We start from the raw sequence: 27,090 nt of genomic DNA, 5'->3' as shown, positions 1-27,090 counted from the left end.
TTATTGACAGACTAAGAAGGAGCCTGAGGAAAGGGTGTTTGAGGATTTGTGGAAGAAGGGAAAAGTGATGATGCTATTGATTGGAGATGAGATTTAGACCATAAATTGGGGGAAGACTTTAGCTTTCTGTCGTAGGGGAGAACTGAAAAGTGGACCGTGCATATGACAGTGAAATTGGTTCAATTAAAAAAAAATTACTACAGCCAAAACCAAATTAATTTACACAAATATTCAGAAAAGGAAAAGGACTGGGAGTGAGAATCTTAATGGAGAGTTAAAAGACATGATCTGGATTAAGGAAAATCTCTTTGGGGCACATTTTTCCCAGCTCCTTAATAACAAGCAGGAGGCCTGAGCCAGGCGGCAGGCGAGGGCGGGGCGCGAGGAGGTTCCGTCGGAATGGTCCCGCCCGCATCGCCCGGAAGGAGGTCGGGCCAGGCGCTCCCGCGGAACCCGAGCGCGGCGGCTGCGGTGCAGGCCGGGCCCGTTTTCCCGAAGGACACGAGGTCCCTGCTCTCGGCACCCCAGCGCTTGCTTGAGTGTGGGAGGCGTTTCTCTTTCGGTTCGCTGTCCCGTTCCTGGGGCAGCATATCCGGACCCCGCAGAGATGTCGGGGTTCAGCCCGGAGCTCATTGACTACCTGGAAGGGAAGATCTCCTTTGAGGAATTCGAAAGGCGGAGAGAAGAGAGAAAAACCCGCGAGAGGAAAGTGAGGAGATGCTAGGCCAGGATGCCCCTCACTGTCTTGTCGCCCTAATACGCTTAGGGAAATGTGGGGAACCCAGCAGCTTCTCCTACTTCTTACTGAAACCCCGGTTCTCACCTCATCCCTGTGCCAAGCTCCTCTTAAAAACATTTCCCCCACCAAAATGCTTTTGTCTTGGTTGTGACCTTTTTTTTTCTTTGTCAAATATACTAATTTTTACTTGCCGGTAGCTTAACGCTAGTAGGTTAAATGGGAGAATGGGGAGTAGAATTTGGTGTCAGAGTATCTGGTTCTAGTCCTCGCATCTGGTTCTAGTCCTCGCTTTGCCACTAAGCCTTTTTGTGACTGGGTGGACGCACCTCTCTTCTTTAGGCCTCAGTTTCTCTATTTCTAAACAGGGATTTGAGCTCCCTTTTTGGGGGAAGTCTCTCAATCTTTCACGCAAAAAAAGTGAATTTTCTTGTGTGACAAAATCTTCACTCAGTTATTCATACTTATGAAGAAATATAAAAATTTTCCATATATTCTCAGTTGAAGTCCGAGGGAAAATAAAATTGCACCTTTTGAAATTAATTGGTGGATTCTTTCCTAATTCATGCAAGTAATAGTGCCCTATCTCTTTTCATTAAAAAAACAAAACAAAACAAAACAAAACTAGGTTACAATGTATATTTGTATACATTGTATACAAAGATAATTTTAATTTTTACAATTGTATACAAATTTTTACAATTGTATACAAATTGTACACAAATTTTTACAATTGTATACAAATTGTCTACAAATTGTATACAAATTTTTACAATTGTATACAAATTTTTACATTGTATGCAAAGATAATTTTAATTTTTACAATTGACTGATTTAGACTGAAGGATGAGTCTTAAGTACTCTGAAAGGCTTTGACAATATTCAGATTTAGATTCTATATACTGTATGTGCGGAGAGCTCAAGTTTTATAAAAACAAAATGAAGCAAATGCCTGGTTCTCAACAGGAGACAGCTAAATTTGCATTAGTTTTTGGAGTCATTAATTTATTTTCAATCACAGAGTCTTCAGGAAAAAGGAAAGCTATCAGCTGAAGAAAATACAAATGATTCAGAAGTTCCATCATCATCAGGAATTGACTCTACCAAATCTCGGGACAAAGATGCCAATGAAGGTATGTTAAGATCATTTGCTACCTGCAATAAATTTTAAGAGTATCTACTAATTTAGTGAAAACGTTCTATTTTCAGTGCAGTGGCATTCTGTTGATTACCTGGTTTATTAGGAGCATAGTGCTTAATATATAATAGGGGCTCAATAAATATTTGTTGAGTTATTGAATATGGTGATGGTTAGTCAGTCTTATGGGTGGAAAAGTGTTTCAAATTGACATCAGTGTTAGGGAGGCTTTTTAGAGTTATTTTTTAAAATTGGTTCTCTCAGTTGGTTACTAATTACTTCCAGACTTTACTCACCCAAATTGTAATGAATTATACTTCTATACAAAATGGCTTCCAAAACATTGCTTTAGCTATAGGAAATAAAATAGAAATGTCAGAGTGGAAGCCCAATTTGCCCAGCTGAGACCTCACACACAGCATAGGTATCTTGATATACTACCTCATTCTAGGATCCAGTCCTCAGCTCAGCATATCCAGATATTAAATTGGTAGTGCGCCCAGACTAATTAAACTTATCAGAACCTAACTGATAAACTAGTGTACAGACTTACTAATTTCCAGTGATAGATATACCTTTCTAATGATAAGACTACTGGTAATAATTCATGGTATCCCTTTTGCCATATCAAATTTCCTGGGATGATGTCAATTAGACATTATAGGTTCTGACTGACAACTAAGTTAAACTTTCTAGACCTGGAAGGTAGAAGTAGAGGCTATTTCCCCCCGCCCCTCTGAACAAATAAGCCCTTACACAGAGAAAACACACTAGTAGGGTGGACATAAAACAAACAGGCTTTATTCCTGTCCCCTTTGACCAATTTGGGAAGAAATGGCAAAGGAGAAAAAATTGGGGTTATAGTTTCTTACCTTGCCAGGCAAGTGGGGTGGAATAGAGGGCCAAAGTTCTAACAACCTGTGGGTCCTTCCTTATCTGTTCAGGGGAGGAGCAGCTCTTCCATCATCAGGTCTTTGTAGGTGCAACTGTCGTAGCAGGCACTAGTGTCTGTAAGTCCTCTTGCCTAAAGCTGTGCCTGACAGGTGGCCCTCCCTAAAAAAGGGTTAAGTGAATCTAATTCTACCTAACCATGAGCAGTCAGGCACAAAAGTTCTAAATGGCCTCAGCTCAAATAATTCCATCAGACCTTTTAAGATAAAAAGTTCCCAGTTTCTCAGGAAGGAATTGTCCCAGAACTTTACCAAGACCCTGAGTGAGTTTGGGCAAATATTCAAAGCAGAAGAAGGGTTCAGTTTTGAACAGGCTTTGGCAAAGTCTGCTAACTGTATTATATGGCCACTGCTGTCCTTGTCTTTTTCTTCCTATACATTGCTGAATACCACTGCTAAATTCTTGCTCTCTAGCACCTTTCCTACGATGCAATTAGGGTGTTCTTTTAATTACACTTTCAGTTTATTGTTACTGATATAAAAACTACAGTTTAATGAATTTTTGTATATTGACCCTGTATCCAGGAACCTTTCTAAGTTCAAATACATGGATCCTCTATGTACATAATCATATGTAAATGATGAATTTTGTTTCTTCCTTGCCATCTTTATGCCCTCTATTTATATTCCCTTATTACATTAGCTAGGATTTCCAGTAAAATGTTGAAAGGAGTGGCATACTTGTCTCATTCCCAGTAACTTTGAATAATTCACCATTAACTGTGTTTGTGGAAAAATTTTTTATATTCTTTATCAAATTTAAGATATTCCCTTCCATTTCTAGTTGATTAAATGTTTTTATTAGGATGGGTGGTAGATTTTATCAAATACTTTTGTTGTGTCTATCAAGATATTTTTCTCCTTTTTTTCTGTTATTGTAATAAATTTTATTGATTGGTAGGGTTTTACACCCTTTTTTTCATATTTTGGATGTTTGGAATTCTTGAAGATGATCGTTAAGACTTCATAATAATTATTCGTTGCTCAGAATATGTAAGTTTTTTAATTCTGTTCTTTCTTAAACATACTATCTCATTTATCCAGCATCTTTGGGGTTTGAGGTGTTTCACATAAGTGAATAAGCTTAAGAGTTTTTGAACACAAAGAAATATATATTTTTAAATTTTAACTATATTGTTAGAACTTCCTAAAATATGTTACATGTCTCTAATAGAAAATTGGCTTCTAGACTTAACTAACTTTTTGATCATTCAAGATCATCATTATGAACTTACAAAATCATTGTAGTGTAGAGGTACCCTTAGATATAAATGAAGTATGTCATGTTATTTTGTTTCTGAAATAATAATAATACTATTTTAATATTAATATCATGTATTAAGTTCTTAGTATATGCTGGCCATTATTCTAAGTGCATATAGATAAAAACCTATACTTAGAGTAGCACTATAATGCAGACATTATTATTAACCCCTTTTTACAGATGAGGAAATTGAGGTACAGAGCTTCAGTAATTTGCCCAAGATTACACAGCTAGTGATAGATGGAGATGAAGTTTGAAACCAGATAGCTTGACTCTACAGGCCTCACCTTTAAACACTATGCTGTACTACCTAGATCTGTACCACTAGACTTATTTAGTTTTTAGGTCTACATCTTACAATTCATTTTTTTTTTACTCTCTGCTCTTAACTGATACTGTGTGTGCTTCTGATTTCCCACTTAATTTTGCCTATATGTCTAGATGAGAATGTGTCAGTAATTCCTACAGAGTAAAGTACATAGCTTCATGATAGCTTTCTTTTTGGGGTTGTTTTTGAGAGTGTTCATTTGTCTGTTTTTTGCATTCAAGTTTGGTATTGCTGGAGTAAATTTATATTCAAGAATTTACTGGAGTTTTTTGTTCTTTTGACTATCATTTTTTTCTTTTTCTTTTTTTTTTTTTCTATCTCAATGTGTCTTTTTTCAGGAGAAACATCAGATGGAGTTAGTAAGTCAGTTCACAAGGTCTTTGCTTCCATGCTTGGAGAGAATGAGGATGATGAGGAGGAAGAGGAAGAAGAAGAGGAGGAGGAGGAAGAAACACCTGAGCAACCCACTGCAGGCGATGTGTTTGTATTGGAAATGGTTCTTAATCGTGAAACCAAGAAAATGATGAAAGTAAATTGTTACTTATTTTGGTATTAATAAGCAGAATGTGAAAATATGACATTGAAAATCTTAAATTATACACATAGTTGGAAAGAATTCAGACTATAAGAAAGGAAATACTATGAGACAACCACTGTTACCTATTTCTTTTGTTTCATTTTAGAGATTTTTAAAACTGTAAAATCTTAATTATTGCATGTGTCAAAATATACTATAGTTTTGCTCTTAAAAGGTCCATATTGTAACTTGATATTTTTTAACATACTTCATTCTGAGTAGATAAATTTGAAAGGAGGATCTTCAGTAAATTGCATCATAATAAGTCTCCTAGCATATGGATTCATTTTGCAGCATCCAGTTCTACATTTATTATTCTAATTAGTTACTTAGTAATTCCTGACCACTTTGGTTTTACTTTCTTTATTTATTTTACTGTGCTTTGAATTTTCTACTGTTGTTGTTTTTGTTTTAACTTTCTGAAGTGCTCTTTTGGAGAATATTAGAATAATTTTAGTTATTTACTGTGGTTGAGTTTTAGACTTTTTTCTGAAATATGGACTCTAATATTAATGAGTCAGTTAGAATTGCAGCCCTTTTGTCTTTAATTCTGAATGTAGACTGAAAAGTTTTAAAGAAAAGTTTCAGCTTATTAATATGGCTGGAATTGAAATCTAAAACATTACTGTATTTTAACCTAAATGTCATTTTTGTTCTGTACAGGAGAAAAGACCTCGGAGTAAACTTCCCAGAGCTCTGAGAGGTCTCATGGGTGAAGCCAACATACGCTTTGCTCGAGGAGAACATGAAGAGGCAATATTGATGTGCATGGAAATCATAAGACAAGGTGTTTTCTGTGGGGATTATTGAAAACTGCAGTTTAGCTTTAGCAAAGGGGGATTTTCATAAGGGGGGCATGGCGAAGAGTAGGGTTTCCATGAAATTACACTTGCTTAGAAAAGAAAATGCTTTAAAAATGCTAAAATATATGAAAATAAAAAATATAGTGTTCTAAATTCCATTAAGTAGTTTGTATAATCCTGATAGTTATTTAAAGAGTTTAAATATTAAAGAAAGGACCCATAGATAGAGCCATGGGATTGACAGTTCCAGTCTCTTCCCTCAAAGTAATTTATTTATTTTTTTAAATTTGTTATAGCTCCTTTGGCTTATGAGCCATTCTCTACTCTTGCCATGATATATGAAGACCAAGGTGACATGGAGAAATCACTGCAGTTTGAGTTGATTGCTGCACATTTAAATCCCAGTGACACTGAAGAATGGGTTAGATTGGCAGAAATGTCCCTGGAACAAGACAATATTAAGCAGGCTATTTTTTGCTACACAAAAGGTAATTAAAATGTTTTTCAATTTTGTTTGATAAAGTGTTACATAATAGGTTTTTTGAAAATTGTACTTGGTACTTTGAGGTGATATTAGCTGAAATGTGTTTATTCCTTACACTTTGTTCTACCAGAGGTAAGTATTGGAATTCCTGTAATTTCATGTTAATTAGCACTTTACTTACATTATGAGCTAATACAGCATAAAAGCTAGCAGAAGAACAATACTTTCATTTTCCCACTGAGATCAGTGTTGGTTCTAAGCTGCTCCTTGAGTGTTAATATCAGACTAGAATGATTAAATGAAGATTAATATGCTTTAGGTTCTGTCTGGTCTTAGATCAGACCTCATTGAGAGTTCCTTTGAAGGTAGATTTAGTCCCAAAAAACTTGCTTGATTTTATAGGAGAATTAGTTTAGAGCATTTATTAAATTTTCTGAAGAGAAGATGGGTCACACCCAGGTACCATGAAACTCTTTTTATGATAAATCTTTTTTTCTTTTTAGCTCTTAAATATGAACCTACTAATGTCCGTTATCTGTGGGAGCGATCAAGCCTTTACGAACAGATGGGAGATCATAAAATGGCAATGGATGGTTATAGGCGTATTTTAAACCTTTTGTCTCCGTCTGATGGAGAACGATTTATGCAATTGGCTAGAGATATGGCAAAGTAAGTTTGGAGTAAAATGTATATAAATGCTGTTATTAATCTTATTTTAGAAATCAAAGCATATTTGAAGTAGAATATACTTTTTACTGAGGTTCAAAGAAATGTTTTACTTCCTGTATTTTATATTGTGCTTAAATGTAGAGGTGGATTTTTTTTGGTTTGGTCGTTTTTTTTCAGTACTTTTCTGTTTTCAAGTCAACTGTGTGATTGCTTAGAAAAATTTGCATAGACAGTTAACTTTTCAAGTACTCAGAAGCTTAAAAATAGATTGTGTTCTGAAAGGATGACTAGTTTCCCAGGTTTCTATAACTTATTTGAAGTTATGTACATTTGCAGTAATATTTTAAACTATTTATTGCATATGTGCTAATGAATTGTTTGTGATCTGGGATCTACTGTAATCATTTTATCTTGAGCCAATACTAGAATAACATTTTAAGATGAAAATTTTCTTTATAGTTGGAACATGCTATGCTGACTTTGGTATATATTTTATTCTAAAATATTATGCCCAACTGCATTTACTTATGTATTGTACAACGAAACAACATAGGAAACATTTTGGCTAAGTAATGCCTTGTGATATGCTTTCATTCTAGAGATAATCTACTAGAGTATTTCAGTCTAGGATTAACCATCTTGATATGGGTATCTCAGGGTTAACCCTATTCCATGATCATTGTCAGGAAGATGCTTAGCCGTAAAATCACCCCCTATGCTCTCAAGGATGGGTTATATAGGAATACTGGAAGCATTTTTGGAAATTTGTTGAGGCAAGACAACCCTAAATTGATCCTTGATGTATATAATGAGCATTGAGGATCTTCCCAGGTTATTTGCTACATTAATCAAATCTCTAGCTATCATAGTGGTTGGCCTAGTAAGCTTCTACTTTATGAACTATTAGATAGTAAATTTGTTTACCATTTGTCAAAAAAAATTATAATCTTATTGTTGGGTCAGGGTGGTGCTAAACAGTTCTGCCACTGCCATAAGAGGTCTTTTCTACATAGAATTCTGTTACTATAATTTCTGATTAATTAGGCTTTCTCTTGGTCTCTACTTTCCCTCCAGAAAGATTTATTGAATAAAAATTATGTGCTAGGCACTGTATAAGGCACCAGGAGATTCAGTATTGAATGAGTTTTAAAATTCCCTGTACTTGTGGAGCTTACATTCTAGTTGGGGGAGATAGTCAATAAGCAAATGAAGAACTAAATATATAGTATGTCAGATGTTGGTAAGTGATATGAAGAAAAACGAAGCAGGGAAAGGAGGTGAGGAATGGGAATGTGTTATATATAATAGGGTGATTAGAGAAGGACTTAATTCCCTATGTTATGGTCATACTGATCTGAAAGTGAATGGAAGGAGATTTGGGAACAGATAATAGGGAAGTGTGTTACTGGCAAAGGGAATGGTAAGTGCAAAGGAGTGCTCAAGGAACAACATGGAAGCTGAAGGCTTAAGGGGAGCATAGTAGGGGTAACGTCAGAGAGGTCTCAGGGAAAGATCACTTGGCTCTTGTGGGCCATTGTAAGGGCTTTGGCTTTACTCTGGATGAATCTGGAAGCCATTGGAAGGTTTTGAGTAGAAGAGTGACATAATCTGACTTACACTTTAAATGCATCAATTCTGGCTGCTTTTTTGAGAATAGATTAAGGAAGGAAAGGGCATAAGCAGGGAGCACAATTAGGAAATAATTGCTGTAATCTATGGAAGGGATAATGGTAGCTTGAATCAGGGTAAAAGCAGCAGGAGGTGGTGGGAAGTAATCATATTCTAGATGTATTTTGTAGGCTGAACTCAGGATTTTCTGGTATATTGAATACGAGGTGATGTGTCTATGTGTGATAGAGAGAGAGAGTGAGAGAGAGAGAAAAGGGTGGGGAGAGAAGAGAGAAGAGTTCTGAGAACAAAAGCCTGAGGTACTATAGTGTTTAGAAGTCTGAAAGATGGGGAGGAAAGAGCAAGGAGGCTGTAAGGAAATGGGCAATGAAGTAGGAAGAAACTAAGAGAATATAATCAAGAATTTTATTGAAGAAACCATTTCAATGAGGAGAGATGATCATCTATTTGAAACAGTGCAGATAGATCATGTAAAATGAGGACTAAGTATTGACATTGGGAACAGGGTAGGGACTTCTGGGGGATAGGCAGCTCTTTGGAGAAATTTTTTAAGGGAGCAGAAGAATGGGAAGGTAATTGGAATGGGTTGTAGGGATAAGAAATAATTTCTAAGTTGAGAAAAATTACAATATATTTGTATTCAGATGGGAGCAATTCACAACTGAGGAACATATTGAAGATTCATGAGAGAGGAGACAGTTGCTTGAGTGATATCCTTGAGCAGATTGGAGGGAATGGGAGCTAGTTGGGGATTAGCCTTATAAAAGGAGAAGGGAGAAGATACAGCTGTGAATATGGGTAAGTAGGTAGATGTGTTGGGAGGATGTCTGATTTAGTTCTCTTTGTAAAATAAGAAGCAAGCCTATTAGGTGAGAGTGAGGATGGGAGAGTGTTGGAGGTTTGGAGAGGAGAACATGTGAAATAGTTGTCTAGGTCCTTGGGACCTTGCTACCGCACCAATTGGCAGTATTTGCATCACCTTGGAGCCTGCCACAAATGTAGAATCTCAACCCTGGCCCAGCACCACTGGATCAGAATACACCTTTTTATGAGCTCCCCAGTTGGTTTGTATACACATTCAAGTTTGAAAAGTACCATGGGTCCTTTTGAGGCTGGTGGTCATTAAGATAGAATGAGTCCGGTCAGCCTGGTCAGCTGGGCAGCTGGTGGTGAAGAGTAGGCATATTTGGATTAACTAAGGTTGGAGTTTTATCAGATGATTTGGATAAAGGGAGAGAGGACAAGAGAACTGAAGAGATGCAGAAAACAGGAAGGGTGCAGAGACAGGGAAAACGTAGTAGGACCAGTGCTTTGTAGTTTCCATTGAGGTAGAAGAGTTGCTGATATTGGGTTACAGAGGGAATGAGCTGGAATGATAAGAGGTAGCTTTGGGAGAGCGAGATGCTTTACATTATGACATTGTTATACTGACATTGCACATTTTTCTCTGGATCAGTTCTGATTATGATTTTAAGTAAGACTTTTTTTCCTCCCAAATTTTAAGAAAATGAAAATTATAGTAAATAGCTAGAGGGCCTAAGCAAGGAAATTAATTTTATGATCTGAATTAAATAAACACTCATCCATTTTGCCATTTACTTTTTTAGGAGTTACTATGAAGCTAATGATGTTACTTCAGCTATTAACATAATCGAAGAAGCTTTCTCAAAACACCAGGGCCTAGTCTCCATGGAAGATGTTAACATAGCAGCTGAACTATATATTTCTAACAAACAATATGACAAAGCTTTGGAGGTAGGAACACTTATGTGTTTCTTTGTTAGGTTTTAGACACATTTTTGTGTTCTAGAAATTCTTACAAATTGACAAGTCCTCATTTTATTTGTATATACTAAATTACTTATGTGCTAAATTACATATTTAACTTTTATATATTTAAAGTCTTTAAGGAAACATTTCTAAGTTCTATATTAATTCCATATGAAATATAAAATGTAGTTATCACATGATAAAAGCTATCACCATTATCACAGGTGCCAGACGTGTCTGTACTAAAGTAGCAGGATTCAGCAGCCAGACTAATTACTGTGATTCAATTCTTAATCTGTTGAGAAAGTAGATTGGTTTGATTAAGCATTACTTAATATGGTATAAAAATGTTATCTTCGGTTAAGCATTAGTTAATCTGATATAAAAATGTTAATGTACCACAATGGTTTCTTATTTTGAAGAGACTGTTGCTTTTTATAGCTCATTTATATGTTATAAGGAATATTTGAATTAACTATACAAATCTTTGCATTGTGGAAAGGTTTTTCATACATATCTATTGTATTTTCTTTCCCCTCCATTCTTTTAGGTAATTACGGATTTTTCTGGAGTTGTGCTAGAAAAAAAAACTACAGAAGAAGGCTCTTTGGAAGAGAATAAAGGTTGTAGTACATAATGTGGCAGTTTGAAATTGAAAGTTAATGTTTTCATAACAAGTTTTCCCAGGGAGTATTTTTTCCTAAGAGAGGTGTCACATCTTTTTGTAATCTTTTAAAAAAAATTGTTTTCTCTCCCTTTTATTTCCTCAATATGTCCACTTGAATATGGCATTTCTCACTGACCCATGGTCTTTTTAGTTTAATGTGAAAAAAGAATGGATTACTAGACAGTGTATCAAAAACAATTTACTTTTCAAAAAGGGTTTAAAATGCTCTCTACTAATTTACTTCAGACTTAAGCATTGAAAAAGTTCTACTTCAAACTTAAGCATACACATAAAATGCTACCTGAAACTTAAGCAAAATAATATCTCTTTTCAGCCTCTTTGTAGTGAAGACTAAAAGAGGCTTTCGAATTCAAGAATAAAAGCGAGAGTATTTGTATATTCTTGTTTTTTATTTTTGTCTTTTTAATTCTTTGTAGTTTTGATAGAAAGTGTGTAGGTTTTGGATAAGTGGATGAGGTACTGGGAAAAGAATATGAAGGGTAATTGCTACCAAAGGACAAACTTAGAGAGGTATTAGTACCTGGTACTAGAGTTGGTTAAATTTAGAATTGACTATGGAATCATTTGCTTTGAATTAAGTAAATGAGATCTTACATTGCGTCATTTGTCCCACATTCTAAGCTTGTGTATAGGATCTGCTTTTTATCTGTCTAATTCACAGTTGGTGAGAATGTTACCTGCACTATACCTGATGGCGTGCCAATAGATATCACGGTGAAGTTGATGGTCTGCCTTGTACATCTCAACATCTTCGAACCACTTAATGTAAGTAACATTAAGATCTATACTTGAGATACTTCAGAACAAATCCAGTATTTTTTTTAGATGACAGGAGTTGACTCTAATTTCTACATTTCTTAATAGTCACCATAAGCATTTTGTGTGAATGTCTTACAAAAGCTAAAAGTGGAACTGGGCTTATAATACTTTGTTTTTCTTTTAAAATTAGAACAATCCAGAGATCAGAATGTGAGGGTGGGCCTTTTAGACAATTGGTAATTTCTGACAACTAGTCTCTTTTGTTAACGTCGGACTAAGTGTTTCATTGAATAAAAAATTGGGCGTCTACTTTGCAGACCTTAGGATAAGGCATTGAATAAAATATACAAATCCCAGCCCTTGTGGACTTTTTCTCCTAATGGGATTAGATAGATAATAAACAAAATACTGTATAAAATATAGAATGTTAGTGATAAATACTCTGGAGAAAAATCAAACAAGGAAGAAAAATAGGGAATATTGGTGATGGGAGGAGTTGAAGTTTTAAATAAGGTGGTCAGGAAAGGCTTGAAGGAAGTAAACCATGCTTATATTTGAGGAGACAGCTTTCCGGAAACACAGCAAACACAGAGGCCTCGAGGCATGGGTATGTTTGACTTGTTAGAGGAGGAGCCCAGAAGATCAGTGTTGTAGCTCCTGCCATGCCTGCCTTATAACAGGCTTTCAAAAGTAATGTGTTGAAGGAGTGAATAATGGTCATATGAGTTCTTTTTAAGGAGGTACAGAAGTGATTATTTAAAGCTGTTTTTATTAAGCTGTGCTCTTTAGGCTTGCCCCATGTCTATGTTAAAAAGAAAAATAAACATAGATGTGCAAATTTGTAAGGAATGTTTGACTTTGGGGTTTAATTTTGCGGTCTAGCCTCTCTTGACAACACTAGTGGAACAGAATCCTGAAGATATGGGAGACCTCTATCTAGATGTTGCTGAAGCTTTTCTGGATGTTGGTGAATATAATTCTGCACTTCCTCTCCTTAGTGCACTAGTCTGCTCTGAAAGATACAACCTCGCAGTAGTTTGGCTTCGGCATGCAGGTAATACTTTTTTTGTGGGAGGATGAAGTTTTAATCGTATAAAGAGACAAGACTTACTTTCATAAGATAGTAATAATTATTATAAAATATTACTTTTACTAAAGTAGTTATGGTTTCAGGGCAGTTTTTTGAAAGTCAGTGTTTTAAATTGTATGTCACTAAGTGAATTCCCCCCTCACTATTGCTTTGGATGAATGATTAATGGTAGCAGCGTGAAAAAGGACTAACATGTCCCTGTTAAAAATACCTTAAATACCTGTCTTCTACCTGTCATACCGTAGGCTCTGATTTCTAGTAATAGATTATCAGACTTTGGGTAAAATCTAATTTTTGATTTATATTTAATAGTTATTTTGAGAAATATTAATGCATTTTCAATGTTCTTTGAGCCAGAAATATGCTCAATATTGGGTTTTATCTGTCATTCTATTTCTGAGTCTATAGTAATCTGAAATAAATTTTGTTTGTAAGTCCACAGTAATCAGAAGCAAATCATTTAGAGTAGAAAAAACAGCTTAAGAAAAAAAAACTACATCTCTTAAGGAAATGTATGAAAGCCAAAAATATTCTAATAAGATTTCCTATTGAATCAACATAAAAGATGCATTAACATTTGAATAATCTTTGTTAAAAATATTGCATGATAATAGAATGTTCTAATAGTTCTTAAAATATTATATAATGGCAGAAAGTTCTCTATAACTAGAGAACCACTGATTGACATTTTGGTAAATTTTGAAATGTATCACAAATATAAAATAGCAAAGAGAGCACTTAATAATGAAGATAACACTTTACTGAGTAAATATCAATACTAATGTAATATTCATCATAAAAAGTTATATTATTTGCAGTATTGAATTTTAAACGTGAGCAGAGAATTGTAATTTTTATTGCCTTCCTAAGACTGTGATATTGAACCTGCTCCTGTTACTAAAAGTAGATACTTTACATATCCTATTTAATTATGATTATGATGCTGATAAATGCTGTTTCCATTTTGAGGCTGTGTAGCTTGAGATTAGTGGAAGGTGAAACCTCAGCATCATCTAAAAATCATAAAGAAATTTAGGGTTGTTATGTAAGAAAGATCATTAGAGAAATTTAAAACTTAATAACAAAATATCTTTAAAAGAGAGAAAAAATGATGAGAAGTGACATTTTGATGGCCCATCCATATTTGTTAGTCTTCTTTATTATCAAAGTTTAACCTAAAGATGATGGTTAGGATAGATTTGAGAAATTTGAGATTTGAGAAAGCAATTGGAGGCAAAAGTACTTAAAAAGGATATAATTGCAATGAAATAATTTTGTAAAGCTTACAAATCTGTAGTTCATATTTATACTTTATTTTAATATTTTAGAATGTTTAAAGGCCTTAGGCTATATGGAGCGTGCAGCTGAAAGCTATGGCAAAGTGGTTGATCTGGCCCCCCTCCATTTGGATGCAAGAATTTCACTTTCCACCCTTCAGCAGCAGCTGGGCCGTCCTGAGAAAGCTCTGGAAGCTCTGGAACCAATGTATGATCCCGATACTTTAGCACAAGATGCAAACGCTGCACAGCAGGTAGGCCATGTAACATAGAAGGAAGTTTTTCTTGTGGATTATATTTTTAAACTTTCTCCTCAGATGTCTCTCTACAGCTTACATCCAAAAGTATTATTTTAGTGTGTATTAAATTCAGTGTTTTTGAAAAATAATTTTGAGTCTTAAGTTTCAGCCAGTCATTAGACATTACAAATTATAGTTTCTAAAAGATTGGATCTTATGAAGATCATAAAGCAGATATTCCTAAACTTTAGTTTTTAACATTAAACTTTTCTACACAAATAAAACAACTTACAGCAAAGGAATCTTGTCACACTGATTATCATGTGCTTATTTATTTAGGAACTGAAGTTATTGCTTCATCGTTCTACTCTATTGTTTTCACAAGGCAAAATGTATGGTTATGTGGATACCCTTCTTACCATGTTAGCCATGCTTTTAAAGGTTGGTAATGATCTTTTTTTATATTAACTTTGTTGACTTTTTAAATGTTTAGAATTAGATTTAAATAGATTATGGCTATTTTATAGTTCTGTTTTGTTTCATTAAACTCAAACTTTTTAAAGTGAAAGTCAGATAAGGACAAAAGATTTAGAGATGGTATGTAATTGAAAGTCTGTGAGTGTTTAAACTAGACAGTAGATTAAGTGAAATAAGATTATTGCTAGTACATATTTAGAATAGTGAGAAGCACAATATTATCAGTTATTGGCCCTGTAGACACACTATGTGCCAAAATTGTTCACTTTGCAAAAAATGTTTTCCAGATTATGACATCCTTTCTGAGGCTAATTTTTTTCCAGAGAGGTGGTTATGTGCGTGTATATGTATATGTTATAAAATTGATGTAAATTGCTTTCTTTGTGAGTAGAGTGACCCCAATTCCTTTGGTAAGAAAAAAATCTCCGTTCAATCTTTTTTAGATGTTTATGTAAACACTAATTTGGTTTCTTTTTCCTTACTTAAGAAGCTTTCAGGCACATCTGTGGTACTTGTGGCCCATAGATTTTCTTTAAAAAATTATATGACTAAAAAAACCTCAAATTATCTTTAATTCAGGTAGCAATGAATAGAGCCCAAGTCTGTTTGATATCCAGTTCCAAATCTGGAGAGCGGCATCTTTACCTTATTAAAGTGTCAAGAGACAAAATATCAGACAATAATGACCAAGAGACAGCAAATTGTGACGCAAAAGGTAATTACTTTTCATTTGCTTTATTACATAAAATTTGGTTGAGATGAAAAATAGACTCATGAAGTAACACCTGACAGTAATCTAATAGTATACCCTGCTCAAATAAAATGAAATTTTCTAGTCTAAATCTTTCAAGTATAATAAACTCATTTGGGGTAAACTCACTTGTTTTAAAAAAAGAAAGGACATTTGTAAATACTTTGATTTTAAAAAATTAAAAAAGAAAACATCTGCTTGGATCTTTCTGTGAAAAAACTAAACAATTTAAAATTTTGACTTTAAGATGAAATTATATCTCATTTTATGAAATTTGTGAAGATTAGATGACAGTACAGATTACTATATTTATCCGGTCACTTTTACAATTACATATATTATATTCTCTGTTAAGTTCTTTTTTGACAAATGTAGCAATAATCATAGAAACTCTGAAAATAAGTTGCTTTGACCCAGTCTCAAGTAATATGACTTTAAAAGTCATCTATTTTTAGCTAGGAAAACATCAAGCTTGTTTAAGTGAGGTTATTACTTAGAAAGAGAACTTTGGGAAAAGATCTAAGCTATGAACTGGAGATGTCAGTCTGGCAGAAAATTATTTCATTGTTAATTAATTCAACAGACACTTAGTAAATTATTGTTACAGGCATGGCACTGTGCAATGGACAGGGTTTTAGAATCCAGAAGAGCTAATCTCTATTAGCACAATATAAGGATATGGGATAAGGTGTCCTGTGAGAGGAGAGTCAGAGGAAAAGGAGTGAGGGCTCAGCTGCTCATAATCTGTCTCAGAGCCCTGCCATCTCTCCCGTTCATTGATTCTGATGTCATCCAATGACCTCTACCTCTGCTTCCTTAAGTTAGATCTGTATATCTGATCCTGCCTGTTTTCTCTTTTCCATATTTCCTCATTTCAGGTCCATTGTCTGTTTTTCTTGGGCTTATAGGCTTTTGTTTTGCTTCGTTAGTTAACTTCGTCATGGAGGGGATCACATTACACTGGTGTACCAGGAAAGGATGAGCTAGGCATCATTAATGTTTTACACATCTTTGTTCTCTGATATTTTCACTTAACTTTTTCTCACAGACATTTTCTTATATTGCTTAATTTTCTTTGTAGCTATTATTTTTAAGGAATGTGTAATATTCCATTGGATAGTAGTGCCATAATTTAATCATTCTCTCATTATTTTTTGATATATGGTTGCTTCTGATAATTTTCTTTTATAAAATAATATTGTTGTATCTTCATGCCTATAGATCTATCCATTTTTTTGACTAGTTGGTTAGGATAGATTCCCAGAAGGAGAATTACTAGGTCAAAAATTAAAACATTTTTATGGTTTTGATATTTCTCAAGGGTTATAAAAGGCAGGCTTCTTACAGACAAATAAGGAAGAGAAGAGTTTTGAAGAAGAGGAGAAATTTTGAGACAGAAAAGAAAATTGAGGTTATAAAAAGGACAAGAACAATCTGAATCTCAAAGTATGAATTTGAAGTCTTTTAATGAGCAATCATTTGAATGCTGTGTATGTACAGAATCCTGTATCTGACCTCAGTCATGGAAAGCACACTCATTCTGCCTGGAAGACCATATATTCTAGCTATCACTGAAACACAAATGAGGTAGCTGGACTTTGGAGAGAACAAATCAGCAGTGAGAATTACTTGAGACTGCAGATTGTTAGGCAGGCAGAACAGAAGTGGGGAGGTGTAGGAGAGTAGACAGGCAACTACCCCCTTCTTGTCATTGTCTGAAGAGTGTTGGCCAGAATTCAGGCCCATAGGACCATGGTTTTTAAATTTAACCTTAAAATCAATCATGTGAATTTTTCTTCCTAATACTGCTATTTCTGGAAATACCGTGTCCTAACTGATTTTCATTGGTCTCATTTTAGCAATATTTGCTGTACTTACGAGTGTCTTGACAAAAGATGACTGGTGGAACCTTCTGTTGAAGGCAATATACTCCTTATGTGACCTGTCCCGATTTGAGGAGGCTGAGTTACTTGTTGATTCTTCATTGGAATATTATTCATTTTATGATGACAGACAAAAACGCAAAGAACTAGAATACTTTGGTCTCTCTGCTGCAATTCTGGACAAAAATTTCAGAAAGGCATATAACTATATCAGGTGAGTTTCCAATAACTTATTTTAATTAGATTCTTTGATAGAGTCTATACATTTACTTTGACTTAGTGTCTCCTGCCCAAGAATTAATAAGCTATTTTACTTTACCTTTCCTGTTATTTACTGGTTAATTCAGTTTGTTGGTGATTCTCAGAGGCAGTGTATGAAAGCATGCAGTCTTATATACTTAATCTCTTGTGCCTCATCCTCCCCATTTATAAAATGGGCATCATGATTACTACTGCCTCATAGGGTTATTGTGAGGGCTGAATGGGTTAGTATATATAAAGCCTTTAAATAATGCCTGGCACACATTATTATTCAGTGTTCATTATACAGCAGCTATAGAGGGCAGGGAGAAAAGATGAAATTTAAACCACTTGATTCTGTTTTTCAGTCTAAAAGTTTTGTTAAAAAGCAGAAATGATGTAGAACTACAAACAAGCAGCATTTCTGGGAAAAATCTTTAACTGTGTAAGTGGTTTTGCTTAAATAGATTGAAGCAATTTGCTCTTCCTTGGTTGGTGATGGTACATTTCACTGAGAGGGCAGTACTGAAGGGTTTCATTCTTAGAAATCAAGAAGGTTTTTTTTACATTATTTTTCACCCCACCCTCTTTCTGCAATTTTAGGATAATGGTAATGGAAAATGTCAATAAACCCCAGCTCTGGAACATTTTTAATCAAGTTACCATGCACTCTCAAGATGTTCGACATCATCGCTTCTGTCTCCGGTTAATGCTGAAAAACCCAGATAATCATGCCCTGTGTGTCTTAAATGGACACAATGCATTCGTATCTGGTAGTTTTAAACATGCCCTTGGTAAGTGTCCTGGCACATGGCTTTGTCGGGCATGGGCAGTGTGGCAGTTGAGAACCAGGCCTCTGGAGCAGTAATGCCTGGATTCTAACAGCCGCTCCAGCATTGCAAATTATTCTTCCTTCCTCTGCGTCAGTTTCTTTGTCTCTGAAATGGAGATAATAATTGGACCTATATTTTAGATTATCGTGAAAATTAAATGAGTTTAATATAAAGTCCTTTAAAAGTACTTAGCACATATAGTAAGTGACTGTGTTAGCAATAATGATAATTATTTATTTTTCTTATGAAGTTTTGGTTTCAAAAGGCTGAAGTCTTATAATTTACTTTAAAGGTCAGTAATTTTCCTTTACTTAGGCTTGTGTTTAAAATTATTTTCATTAGTTATGGGTGCATTGCTACCTGATTTTAATTTGCTATAGTACAAAAAAAGATTTAAGATTTGCTGATAGTTCATTCCTTTAGGAGAAAAGTCTTTATATCAAGATTTATTTATATAATGGATACCAATTCTAATTAAAGTAAGGGAAAGTTCATTAATCATGTATAACAAAGTTCTATAATAAGGAATCAGAATCAAACAAATAGAAAAATACCTAACCAAATGTTTAAACTTAAAGTGAGGCATGTATTTCCTGCCACCTAAAAGCCAATGTTGCCAAGTTCACTTCTGAATTAACTGTGATTTGGTTATTTTAATACTTTCTGTTTCTTTGCGCATGGCTGGTGTTTTTATAATTGTTCAGCCAGTAACCTTGAACATCAGATGTTGAAACTTTTCTTTACTGTGTGTACTTTTTGGAGTTATTTAATACAAGAAAATATAAAATAGAGATTTATTTTATTTTTCCATATTTAGAAACTTACAGAAGGTCAAAATAGAAAGTTCAAATGGCAGTCTACCATCTGTGCTGCTAGAGATTTTAATGGTGTCATTTCTTCTGGAATAGAAGCTGGAAGGAATAGAAGTTTTTATCTACATATGATAAATTATAGATCGTTCCTTTAAGAAAAACTTACTTAAATTCCTTTATCTCATTTGGGTAAGCTTTGACATGAAATGATTATAGAATATATGGAATTCAGAAAACCCCAATTCTTATTTTATTATTAGATACATTTAACTTTTCTGAGGAAAGACAAAGTAGTTGCTACATTTGGGGAAACAACTCCTATAATCTAAAAAAACAAAACAAAACAAAACTATTTCTTTTTTTCACCTCCATGATCCATTACATCTGAATTTATAAGATAGATCAATTGATTTTTTTATAAAAGAATTCACCAAAAGACATTCCTGCGTTGTTTTTTAAAATAGATTTAAGATCCTAAGATAGATTTATTATCACAATTGATAAATTGTTTATTTTGGAAGTATTAACTCTACATGAAAATGTCTAGCTGTGCCTAAAAGAATATTACTTTTCATCACTAATATTTAATCTTCATAGTCAGGATACATTCATGGGTAAATCCTTCTAATTTTGTTATATGTTATACATTATTTTTAAATATAAATTTGCATCTCATTGCTATTTTAGAATGTGTACCTTGCATATGTTAAATATCAGTAATATTTGTTTAGCCTTAAAATATATTTGAATAAGTGTTGAAGAAATAAGAGACTATGTTCTTGTCACACCATCTGACATTGCTGTTAATTTTTTAGGCCAGTATGTGCAAGCCTTTCGTACCCATCCCCATGAACCTCTCTATAGCCTCTGCATAGGCCTAACCTTTATCCACATGGCATCTCAGAAGTATGTATTAAGGAGACATGCTCTAATTGTGCAGGTAATTCATTTGGATTTCTCATTACTTGATTTTCTTTAAAAACGAATATACTTAATATATTTGTTATCCTGCTTCAGAAGTAATACCTGCTAAGTACACATTTTGAGAATCCCCAACACCTATCCTTATGTTCTGCAATCACAGACTAACACCTAAAGGTACTCCTGGCTAAGACTTATGCAGCCATGTAGAAAAGGTACACACCCAGATCATAAGGGAAGAAGACGCAGGCAGAATCTGGGGAACTCCTGTGCAGGCTTCCTTATACTCTGGAACCCTTAAGCCCTCCAGCCTTCTAGGTCCTGAAGACTGATTCATTTTAAATTAGTTTTTAAAAATATATAATGATATATACATAGAACAATGTGCGAATATGTGAATGTGTGACTGTTTCCATACATCATCAGCAACAAATTGCTCTTTTAAAGTTTTCTTTGTTCTTATAGCAATTTGAAATTACCTTTTTGTTTTCTGGTTTACTTTTTTTATAGTTCGTTTTTCTAATAAGAATATATACTCCAAGAAATCACAGATCCTGTTCGCGACTGTATCTTCAACACTTTTATGATTGCATTTACGTTTATATGTTTGATGCATGTATAGACATGTTTCTTAAAGTAGTTAGGGAAGGAAAAAAATGTTGGCTTGAGTGGGGTAGCAGGATTTAGTAAAGGATTTTTTTTTTGGTTTATTTTTGAAAATTCTATAAATTTAAAAAACATTAAAAGAAAGCCTAATTAAAATGATGCTAATTGTTAAAACTAGGTATTGAGGTTCATTATAATGTTTTTACTTTTGTATATTTGAAAATGTCCACAATAAAAAGTAAAGAAACCCCAAAAAACCCAAACCTGAATTTTTTCTTTTTTGGGTATTTGCTTGTAATATTTTGCCACACATTCCTTTTGTTCCTCAGTGGATACTTTGCTCTTTTAAGTAATGTAGGATTGTTTCCAAAATAAACAAATATGTACTGAGCATCCATGTGTCAGGAACTGAGGATATGGCAATGAGTGAGTACACAGAAGCCCTCATGAAGCTTATGAAGCTTATATTCTGGTAAAAATTGATAGAAACTTTTATGAACAAACTCATTATTAAATAGTTAAATGTAGCTTTTAGGCCTGGTAGTACAAAAATTTGAATAACATCATTTCATTCAGTGTTGTTTCTTACAACACTGGATGAGATGCTGTAGGAACTTAACTCAAGTTTATATCAATTAGTCTGTGGTAAAATTGGTTTTGTTATATGTCATTTTGCTTAAAGTTGCAGAACCTATCAACCATGTCAAGTGAGGACTTAGTGTACTTCAAAGTACTTGGGAAGCTAAATTTCAAATGACTTTTATAGTTAAATAGTAGGTTTTAAATGGTTGGGGATAGAGATGAAACGAAGTGATTTTATGATGGGATTCTGTTATACTAATCTTTCTTATGTTGTGTTTGTTAAACATTTTATATTGAAAAAAGTTTTTAAACAGCAAGTTTTATTGTAAATAGCATGATTTTAAATTGTTTTAATTTCTCATGAATCTATTTCTTCATGCTTTAGGACTGTAGTTTTCCTTTGTACTACTTTAAAAAACTAATTTCCTATGTTTTACTATCTTTCCTACCTTTATATCATACTATGAGTAAACTCTTTCATATTTCCTTACTTCTCCCTTTATTTAATGTTATATAGACAATATGTATTTGGGCCCTTTAGTGATTGATGTGATAAAAATATTTGAAATATAACATAGTCAATGTAAAAAGAACCCTTTTCTCCATTTAAAGGTTTTTGTCTGTCATTTTACATAGTTTTTATATTTGATGATTCATAGTCTAAGAAATAAAGTGGATGTGCCCACATTACCTAAGTTTTTTAGTCTCTAAATATTTGAATAGTCTTTCAGTTGTCAAGGAGATTATCCTTTTAATATTGTTAAAAATTTCTTAAAATGCATCAGGTAACTCCTGTTACCATATCAGAAGACCTATAAGTTCATTTGGGTTGTCACGATCCATCTGGTATTACTATTCTTTCTTACTCAGATTTTTATCTTTCAGTTTGTCATTTTAAAATATGAAGATTTGATATTTCTCTGAGATTAAGAGTTTGTCTTCTATTACTTAAAAGAGACCCATATTTTTCAGTGAAGTAGAGGTCATATTCATATACACGAATGGGTCCCTTTTATTATGCAGAAGTATTATGCAGAATTATTGAATGTAACTATTTTTGTCCCTAAAATGCATTAATTCTATGGAATTCATTAATTTTTATTATTTCCTTATGAAGGAACATTTGTGACCATTTATTATATAGCAGATCACCCGGCAAATAATTGCATTTTAAATTCTATACATACAAATTAGTTGATTTACTCTTAATTCTCAGTAATATATTTGTTTAATTAATTAATAGGACATTTGTGCCTTTGCAGTTTGAAACTTTCTGTGGGTAATAAAAGTTGCAGCTGTATTAAAAGGGAAAGTGAATATGGGGCAGAGGAGCAAGTTGCTTTTTGAATTCTGTGACACACAGGGAGCCTGCATTATTTCAACTGTGGTCTGAAATAGTCGATTTCTCCATAAAGCCTTAAAATCAGAAGTTTTCGGGGAAAAAAAAAACAAAAACAAGTTTTCGGGGTTAAGAGATTATGAAGGTCCTGAGAAGTACCATTTATCTGGAAAAGTTAGGTATACTCAAGTGACTTTGCTCCTGAGGATAAGCCTTTCTAAATTATCATTGTAAGGGCTCAGATTTTATATTTTCTTAAGCTTTTAGACAGGTATTTCAACCATTTCTTGCCTCTAATGCCACAAAAGCCAACTTAAAAGCATAAAAATAATATATCCTGTGTTCTTATAGATTATGGATCTTTGACAGCTAGTTATAATATTTGGCTTTGTTTTCTGTCCTTAGATTTAAAAAACAAAACCTTTCCTTTATACCATCAGAAGAGTTCTTGACCACACTGTGATATGACACCATAGTACAGACCTATGTTCTTTTTGCGTGGGACTGTTTCTTTTTATATTTGTATTCCTGGCACCTGGCACATATAGTCGTTCATACTTGTCAAATAAGCGAAATATTGAATTGTTTCCTTTCTTTTTGGTAGGGCTTTTCCTTTCTTAATCGATACCTCAGTCTACGTGGTCCTTGCCAGGAATCATTCTACAATTTGGGCCGTGGCCTTCACCAACTGGGGCTGATTCATCTTGCAATCCATTATTATCAGAAGGCTCTGGAGCTCCCTCCACTTGTGGTAGAGGTATTGTATGATTTACTTTGAAAACTGAGGAGTCACTTCATTTCATATATAGATAAGGGTGGTCCAGACAGTGAAACAAATTTTAGCTTATATATTAAAATGTTTTTTTTCCCCCCTTATTGAATGCATTCATGTAATTTGTTCAGTAGCAAGTCAATCTTTGACATTCTGGCTTTTTGACTTGACCAGCAACCACGTGGACATATGTGACTTGTGGTTATGACCATTTTAAATATCCTAAGATAGCCCCTGTGTTTTACAAGTATGAGCTGGTAGACATGAAACCTGAATATTGAGTAATATAGTCATTGTTAATTTCCAAGTTCAAGTGTAACATGTTTCTTTCTAAACATGAAAGACCAGTATTAACATAGTTTTGTGTGTTTTAAGATAATATAGTATAGGGTAGAGTTTATTTTAATTTCTGAAGAAAAGTATATGTTTTAATGTTAATTTTTTAAGTTACATTCATAATCCTCACATTCCCTCACAACTGTTTTCTCTTACCCTTGTTCAACTTAAGTTGTTAGGCCGATGAATACATACTTTTATAGTTATGCCAATGAAATATATACACTTTGGTGTTCTTTATTGCATAAATATCTTTATGTATTGCTCCTTAGGCTTTATAGGTATCTTTTTTTTTTTTATTATTGCAGATATTTTTCCAGTTAACTTCAAAATTTTATATTGGGGAAGATTAGAAACATAGATCTAATCTACTCCATTGAGTTCCTTGCTCTGTTATTTAAATAGGAAAAAAGGTAGTAACACCCTAAGGTAATCATTATAATTAATTTAATGTATGCCTTCCTAGACTTATTCTGTATATACCTTTCTGTTATATACTACAGGTATTTTTTCCCCCCCATCTGGTCGTTTATATTATTTATTTATTTAATTTATTTTTTACATGCAGAAATTTTATGATTTTTATGAAGTCATACCTTTTAATCTTTCCCTTTAGAGTTTCTATTTTTGCTATTATATTTGGAAGGGCCTTTCCTACCCAAGATTGTATTATTATATTGTCCAACTGTATTTTTTTCTTTTATGATTTCATTTTCTTATTCTTAAATCCTTAATTCATCTGGAGTTTTATTCTGTGGCTTGTGAGTGAGACTTTTTCTTTAACTTATTGGTTAGGCATTTTTAAACATTCAGTGAATGATACGATTATTATAATGATTAATTGAATCAGTATTATCTGATAAAAATTTAGATCCAAGGTAGATGCATAATTTTATAATTTTTTTGTGGGGATTATGAATTTTAATATCTTTGTGAACACTTATGCTAATGAAAGAAACTGTTTATTTGCCATAAAATTGTCCTGGTTGTCAATTTGAAATATAACTCATTCATATATTTTTCCCTCTAGGGTATAGAAGTTGATCAGTTAGACTTACGAAGAGATATTGCCTACAACTTATCTCTCATTTATCAGAGCAGCGGGAATATTGGAATGGCTCAAAAGCTTTTGTATACACATTGTTCTATATAAGACACTTCAACAAAGAAAGGAGCATGGGGTAGCTTTTGTACGTGGACCAGTATTTTCTGTCTCAGGGCTTATTATTAACCCTAAAAGGGAAGCGATAGTTTCAGAATTATCTAACTGTGTATTTCATATTTAATATGTGATAATGATCTTTTGGTAGATATGCAAAAGTTATTATTTCTATAAGAATTTGTATATTGTTTTGTCATTTTCCCTTAGTGTTTTTTAGTAAAATTGTCCCCAAAGCTAAATGGACAGTAATAACCTTTCAGTCAGCTTTGAGTCAAATACACTGATTTTTCACTCATACCATTTATTTTTCTGTGCATTTAATACTATATTTTAAACACCTACTATGTACCAGGCACTGTGATAGGTGGTAAGAATACAGTAGTAAGACAGATGTGACCTCAGTATCCTTAAATACAGAATTTGAGCATATGTCTATGTGAAAATGTTTGCTCCTTTTCTACATCTGTCATCATTATTGTTAGTCATTAATTTCTCAGAACTCTGTTACTACTGCATGAATAGTTTTTCAAATACATAGAAAAAGAGTTTGCTTATTGAAGGAGAGACAAATTGGGACTCTTTCTAATGTCAACACAATTAGGTAATTCACTTAGCTCCTAACAAAATTATTTAAAATGGTTATGTGGTAGGAAGACATATAATTGAGTTAATTTTTAAATTTTTCATCTGTATGTATCTTAGCTACATAGACCAACACCTGGGAGACTGGATTTAACTTAAAATATCCTGCTATAAGGCAAATTAAAAAATGCATGATCAGTGTTTGCCAATGGCTTTTTTTGACAAAAAAAATAGAAAAGGAAGGACTATGTTCAATAACATGACCTCGTTTTCATTTCATGATCACTAGAAATATAAGAAGAATGGGGAATTATACATACAGAATAAAGTACTGCTTATTAAAAAATAGATAAAAGCCTTTTATCTCAAGTATTGTTATGTTCTTGAATTTAGGATAACAATACTTGTTAGGTATACTATTGGTTTAATAACAGCATTTTAGAGTTTCTTTTTAGGGGAAAATAAATGTTATAATATGCATATGGATTATATACATATTAGACATAAGACCCAGTCCAGTTATAGTAGGGAAGTATAAGACATAGGATCAAAAAAATACAATGAAGGCTTTTTAGGAATTATTACTACCATTTACACTGTATACATATCTTTGTATGTAATAAGCAAATGTATTGTTTCCTCTGTATGTTTATATATATGTATAGATGTAATTTAAATATATTTATTTTTATAATTAAAGTGAATCGTTTCACATCACTTATATGTATTTTGTGACATTTGCATTTAATGATAAAGCTAACTGTGATGCAGTAATAAGATTTATGTTTTAGAATCCAGTGGAATTGAGTAGTCTGCGTTCAGAGTTTCTCTCTTTAATTAAACTCATTGGGCTGTGACTGCAGTATCTGCTAAACAGCCGTGGAGGAAACAATAAATCTCTAGCAGTTTTCTAAGAAAAAAGTTGTTATTGCATGACTTTGTTTAACATTAAAAACATAGCTAACATTTGCTGAGTGTTTACAGTGCTAGTGTGTGCTAAGTACAGTGCCAGATTCTTAGATACATTATCTACAATTCAGAACATCGCTTGCAAGGTAGGTATTATTATTGGTGTTATTATCATCTCCATCTTATATATCAGATTAAACAGCATGTTCAAGATCACTGGCAAGCTACTCCTTAAGACTCAGGGATGTTCCTACAGAGGGACAAACTTGTCCAGTTCAGAGTAACAACATAAAAATTGTGCATGTTTATTTTAGAAAAAGACCTCTGTAAAAAACATTTTAGGATGTCTTTTAAAAAGCTGTATCATCCTCACTCCAGCCATGGATGGGATCCTGATAGCCACTTTATACAGTGAGATTCTTTTCTACTAGTCACAGTTGGTTCAGCAAAGAGTCTGCTCCCGAAGCAAGCTAGGCCAGGAGAG

The 27,090-nt window shown here is 33.5% G+C and overlaps 1 protein-coding gene across 1 annotated transcript; it reads left to right on the top strand.

Moving 5' to 3' along the window:
• The first annotated feature begins 455 nt into the window (after positions 1-455).
• GTF3C3 (general transcription factor IIIC subunit 3) lies at positions 456-26,618 on the top strand. The gene is made up of 18 exons (XM_006921306.3): positions 456-709; positions 1,758-1,869; positions 4,755-4,945; positions 5,657-5,780; positions 6,093-6,284; positions 6,784-6,949; positions 10,186-10,333; positions 10,899-10,971; positions 11,698-11,801; positions 12,678-12,849; positions 14,214-14,416; positions 14,741-14,842; positions 15,458-15,593; positions 17,489-17,726; positions 18,356-18,546; positions 20,213-20,337; positions 23,450-23,602; positions 24,984-26,618. The coding sequence occupies exons 1-18, from the start codon at positions 608-610 to the stop codon at positions 25,104-25,106; spliced, it is 2,655 nt and encodes an 884-aa protein (XP_006921368.1). The 5' UTR covers positions 456-607; the 3' UTR covers positions 25,107-26,618.
• The last annotated feature ends 472 nt before the right edge of the window (positions 26,619-27,090 follow it).

This window comes from Pteropus alecto, unplaced genomic scaffold (genome assembly GCF_000325575.1).
Source record: "Pteropus alecto unplaced genomic scaffold, ASM32557v1 scaffold3, whole genome shotgun sequence".
In the NCBI taxonomy this organism is placed as follows: Eukaryota; Metazoa; Chordata; class Mammalia; order Chiroptera; family Pteropodidae; genus Pteropus; species Pteropus alecto.
Note: the sequence above shows the minus strand (reverse complement) of the source record. Positions and strands in the feature narration are given on the sequence as shown.

Bases quoted from the DNA above. Each gene is read 5' to 3' on its own strand.
- GTF3C3 (XM_006921306.3), top strand. From the start codon at position 608: ATGTCGGGGTTCAGCCCGGAGCTCATTGACTACCTGGAAGGGAAGATC. The intron at 710-1,757 runs GTGAGGAGATGC...TTTCAATCACAG, and splicing joins GAAAAACCCGCGAGAGGAAA to AGTCTTCAGGAAAAAGGAAA. The intron at 1,870-4,754 runs GTATGTTAAGAT...GTCTTTTTTCAG, and splicing joins GGACAAAGATGCCAATGAAG to GAGAAACATCAGATGGAGTT.